This window comes from Colobus angolensis, unplaced genomic scaffold, assembly GCF_000951035.1.
Source record: "Colobus angolensis palliatus isolate OR3802 unplaced genomic scaffold, Cang.pa_1.0 Scaffold95, whole genome shotgun sequence".
NCBI lineage: Eukaryota > Metazoa > Chordata > Mammalia > Primates > Cercopithecidae > Colobus > Colobus angolensis.
Window position 1 is genome coordinate 1,232,886 of NW_012123487.1, and position 5,354 is coordinate 1,238,239.

At 50.1% G+C, this 5,354-nt stretch overlaps 1 protein-coding gene across 1 annotated transcript in view; it reads right to left on the bottom strand.

Annotated features, from left to right (window-relative positions):
- Nucleotides 1-152, bottom strand: part of SPEG (SPEG complex locus) — a 59,045-nt gene extending 58,893 nt beyond the window's left edge. The window contains exon 1 of the mRNA XM_011932353.1: nt 84-152. Within this exon, the coding sequence (XP_011787743.1) occupies nt 84-152 (69 nt within the window). The remainder of the gene's footprint in view (nt 1-83) is intronic.
- Nucleotides 153-5,354: the final 5,202 nt, after the last annotated feature.

Genomic DNA, 5,354 nt, shown 5'->3' on the forward strand with positions numbered 1-5,354 from the left:
TGCATGACCACCGAGAGCTGGGCTGGGGGGACGCCGGAACTGGGCGGCCACGGGGGCACCCGCGGGACGGTGCCCTAGGAGACGATTCTGGGGGGGCTGGGGGGTGCCCTCGTGCCCGCGTCCTCCCCTCGCGTGCCCCGGGCTTTCTGCATGACCACCGAGAGCTGGGCTGGGGGGACGCCGGAACTGGGCGGCCACGGGGGCACCCGCGGGACGGTGCCCTAGGAGACGATTCTGGGGGGCCGGCGGCCTGTCTTCCTGCTGCCCGCCTGCCTTCGGCCTGTGCTACCCAGAAGGTCACCGGGGCGGCCGGCGATTGCGCCTGGGGGCTATTTTTAGGCCCCCCGGCTCGGGTTGCGAGGGAGCCGTGGAGGGAGGGGGCAGCAGAGGAGGGACTTGACTTTACTCGGCTCCTTCTCTCCCTCCAGGAGCCCCCATTGCCGGCCCGGCTTAAGGGAGTCCCTGGGTATTTGTTCCAGGCTCTCTCCTCCGTAGTGTGCCTGGCCCCCCATGACCCACTGCAGGGAGTCAGGTTATCCCTGAGCTTAATCCCATTTCCCTTCCTCCCTCCTCTCAGACCCCTCATCCCTGCCGGACTCGGCTGGGAGAGGAGGAAGAAGAATGGTCCTGGTGAGATGCCTGAGAGGTGGATTGGGAGGCAGGCCCAAGTAGAAGTGAGCAGACAGCTCCGAAAAGTGACCATGGCTTCCCCCAGCGCCTCCATTACAGCTGGCGAACAGTAAGACCAGGAGCCTGGGAGTCAGGTGGATTGGGGCCCCCAGCGCGCCCTGCCCTTACTTGCTGGGTGACACTAAACCTCTCTCAACCTCCAAGTCCTCATCTGTAAGAATGGGTGGTGGAATAGGGTTGCAATAGGCAGAAAAGAGTGGGCAGGACATTCCAGGCAGAGGGAACGGCATGAACAAAATGAGCCTGATGAAAACAAAGGCGTTCTGGGAATTAGAGAGGTTTGGAGGGATTGAACCGCAGTGGGTGGGGTGAGTGGAAGAAGGGAGGTGGGGCCTGGAGAAGGCTTTGGTTGCTAAGGCTTTGGTTTCTCTACCCTGAAAGCAGGGGGCGCCACTACACAGCTTTAAGCGGCAGAAAAAAAAACGGTGGGAGCTGTGTCTTAGGAGGATCCTCTTGGCCGCCACAAAGTGGAGGATGCATAGAAATGAGGGCCAGTTCAAGTAAAGGCGAGATTCCCAGCCTCTTTGCCCCACACTGGTTCAGTAGCTGAGCTGGGAGGAATCTGCACATATAACAAATGACTCAACTGATTCTGTTGTGTCTAAGTGTTGCACGTTGAGAAACATCAAGAGTCCAGATGAGACCTTTATGATAGAACAGTTCTGTATCTTGGTTGGGCACAGTGGCTCACGCCTGTAATCCCAGCACTTTGGGAGGCCGAGGTGGGTGGATCACTTGAACTCAGGAGTTCAAGACCAGCCTGGCCAACATGGTGAAACCTGTCTCTACTGAAAATACAAAAAATTAGCAGGGTGTAGTGGCTCATGCCTGCAGTCCCAGCTACTCAGGAGGCTGAGGCAGGAGAATCACTTGAACCTGGGAGGTGGAGGTTGCAGTGAGCCTAGATGGCACCACTGCACTGCAGCCTGGGCAACAGAGTGAGACTCTGTCTCAAAACAACAAACAAACAACAACAATAAAAAAAAAAAACAAGCAAAAACAGAATAGTTCTGTATCTTGACAGTGGTAGTGGTGGTGGTCATGTGGATCTACACAAGTGATAAAATTGCATAGAGCTGAATGTGCATTTGCATTTGTACACAACACTAAGAGTGCATGTAACACTGGTAAAACTTGCAGAAGGTAGGTGGATTATACCAACCCCCCTTTCCTGGTTGTGATGCTGTACTATAGTCACACAAGATGTTGCCCTAGGAGAAAACCAAGTGAAGGTAAAGCAGGATCTCTCTGCATTATTTCTTATAATTGCGTGTGAATCTACAGTTATCACAAGGTAAAAATTAAGAAGTCAAAGTAGGAGACCCAGGCCTGACCTTTAGCCCCGAGGGATGAAGCCCAGGAAGGGCGGAGAGGAGACGTGAGTATTCAGAGGCAGAGAATATTACTCTTACCCTTGCCTCCTCTTCCCCATCCTCATTCTGGGATACTGAAGTCAAAGAGAAAGAGAGAGAGCGCGTGAGAGAGTGTGTAAAAGGTATAGGAGGAACCATTTAAACACTGAATTACATCCATAGAGATTAAGAATCTTGAGGAATAATTTTTTTTGTTGTAGTTTGCATACATTAAAGCTTTTTTTTTTTTTTGAGACAGAGTTTCACTCTTGTTTCCCAGGCTGGCATGCAATGGTGCGATCTCAGCTCACTACAACCTCCGCCTCCTGGGTTCAAGCAATTCTGCTGCCTCAGTTTCCCGAGTAGCTGGGATTACAGGCATGCGCCATCACACCTGGCTAATTTTGTATTTTTAGTAGAGATGAGGTTTCTCCTTTTTGGTCAGGCTGGTCTTAAACTCCCGACCTCAGGTGATCCACCTGCCTCAGCCTCCCAAAGTACTGGGATTACAGGTGTGAGCCACCACGCCTGGCCTAAAGCTTATTTTTCTGTGAAGTGCAGTTCTCTGGGCTTTGATAAATGCATAGAATCATGTATCTGCCACTCTAGGACCATACAGAGCAATTCCATCACCCCAAATATTAGCTCATGTATCCCCTTTGGAATCATAGACTCTACCATAGATCCCCTCCACCAACCCCTGGCAACCACTGATGATGAATCAAATTCTAAAGTGTAAATTGAATTCTATCTAGAAAGTGAAAATATGGGGGAAGTCATTGCAAAGAGATGGTACATCAAGAGAAAAGGAATAGAGACTATTTTGAAAAACAACCCAAAGCCACCCAACACTCTGCCTCTAAATGTGTGTGGAATGCACTGTAAATGTTGGCTGGTTAGTTGGTTGAATAAATGAACCACGTGGGCTGGGCACAGTGGCTCACGCTTGTAATCCTAGCTCTTCGGGAGGTAGAGGCAGGTGGATCACGAGGTCAGGAGATCAAGATCATCCTGGCTAACACAGTGAAACCCCGCCTCTACTAAAAATGCAAAAAATTAGCCAGGTGTAGTGGCTCATGCCTGTAGTCCCAGCTACTCAGAAGGCTGAGGCAGAGAATTGCTTGAAACCGGGAGGCGGAGATTGCAGTGAACCGAGATCACACCACTGCACTTCAGCCTGGGTTACAGAGCGAGCGAGACTCTGTCTCAAAACAAACAAACAGACAAACAAACAAACAAAAACAATAAATGAACCATGGGATCTCAAGCAAGTTACCTAGCATCTCTAAGCCTCAGTTTCCTCATCTATAGAATGGAGGTAGCACAACTCAGGGTTTTAATTATTTATTTGTCCATAACTTTTTTTATTTATTCTTCCACAAATATTTTTAAGTTCCTAATATGTACTGGCACTGTGCTAGGGACTAGGAATATAGCAGTGAACAGAAGAAGATTTCTGCTCCCGTGCTTTTACTTGAGAAGAGAGACGAACAACAAATACAAAGAAATAGGCTGGGTATGGTGGCTCACACCTGTAATCCCACCACTTTGGGAGGCCGAGGCAGGCAGATCACATGAGGTCAGGAGTTCGAGACCAGCCTGGGCAACTTGGTGAAACCTCATCTCTACTAAAAATACAAAAATTAGCCAGGCCTGGTGGCACACGCCTGTAATCCCAGCTACTCGGGAGGCTGAAGCAGGAGAATTGCCTGAACCTGGGTGGCGGAGGTTGCAGTGAGCCGAGATGGCACCACTGCACTCCAACCTGGGCAACAGAGTGAGACTCCATCTCAATAAGAAAGAAAGAAAGATAGAAAGAAAGAGAGAGAGAGAGAGAGAAAGGAAGGGAAGGGAAGGGAGGGGAAAGGAAAGGAAAGGACCTATAAAGACTGTTACAAGGAGGTAAATACTGTGGACAAAGCTTAAGGCAAATGTCAAGTGTGGTGAGAGATTGCACTTTCAAATAGGGTGTGGCTGGAGTTGGCCCTGCTGGGAACATTTGAGCCAATCTTGAGTAAGAAAGCAGATGATGCAAATGTCTGGGGAGGGCTGCTTCTGCCAGAGGTGGAAATATGCCTGGTGGGCTCCAAGAAGAAGGCCAGAGAGGCTGGAGGGAGCAAAGGGTGGAGGGAAATGGGTCAAACAGGCGGCAGGTGCCAGATGGCTTAGAATTTTGCAGGCCATGGCGCTTTTGTTCCTGGTGAAATGAGAAGTCATCTTAGGGTTTTGAGCAGAATTACATGATCTGACTTACGCTGTAGTGATGGCATTAAATTATTATATTAAATATTCAAATGAATATTAACTATTTAAAAGAGTCTGGCACACAGCCTGGAACATGACTTGTCTTCTGCCTTCCTAGATCCGTAACTGGGGCATTCGTTGATTTGTGTGCAGGAGTCTGTGGGTCTGGTTAGGGAGGGCACAGGTCCATGCGAGTCACTGGTGCCCTCTTCTAGGAGGAGCCCACACTAGCTGTGACAGCTGGAAGCCGTCAGGCTCTGGCCAGGTCAGGCACTTGGGACAGCTGGCTGCAAGTCACTCGTCTGTCTCTCAATGTGGGCCCCACAGTGCCCTGTAGCCTGGCGCCTGGCTGGGTGTGTGTGCTGCCAGTCTGCCCTGCCTTGCGATCACAAGCCTCTGGTGTCATGGAAAGAGAGCTGAGCTCCAGAGACCAAGGAGCCTGGGGCCCAATCCTCCTTTGCTACAGACTGCTGTGTGACCTTGGCAGGTCACCCTACCTCTCTGGAGGTACCACCGGGCACTTCTTAAGCCATAATGATGTACCACATGCCTGGCACATGGGAAAAATCTCAGTAAATGTTCATTGAATCAGTGAATAAAGTGGGGGTCATCAGCCCCTCCTGGTGAATATTTAATTTAGAGAAAAGTAAGCAAAAGTGCGCAGTAGGTATTCATTCATTAAGTATTTAAATATTTAATGAGTATCTACTATTTTTCTGGGCATTGTTCTGGGCACTTGGGATACAGTAGTGAATAAAATGGATAAAAACTCTACCCTTAGGTAGCTGACATTTTAGGTGTTAAATCAAAGGTTATTGATGTATTTGCAGATGTGCCTTGGGGGAGCTTGTGGTGAGAGGAAGGAGGGAGGGGGTGAATGAGTAGAATAGGACAGGGGCCTCAAAGGACAAGGGGGGAAAGGTACCTGGAGTGGACGGACAGACAGGAAAGTATCTGCTGAGCCATCAGTCCTGGCATACGGTGTCTGTCTCCACAATCCCTTCCGTGCCATCCTGTCCACTGGGGTCAGAACTGGTCTGGGCCTGGTCCCTTGCGTCCGGTGGGAAG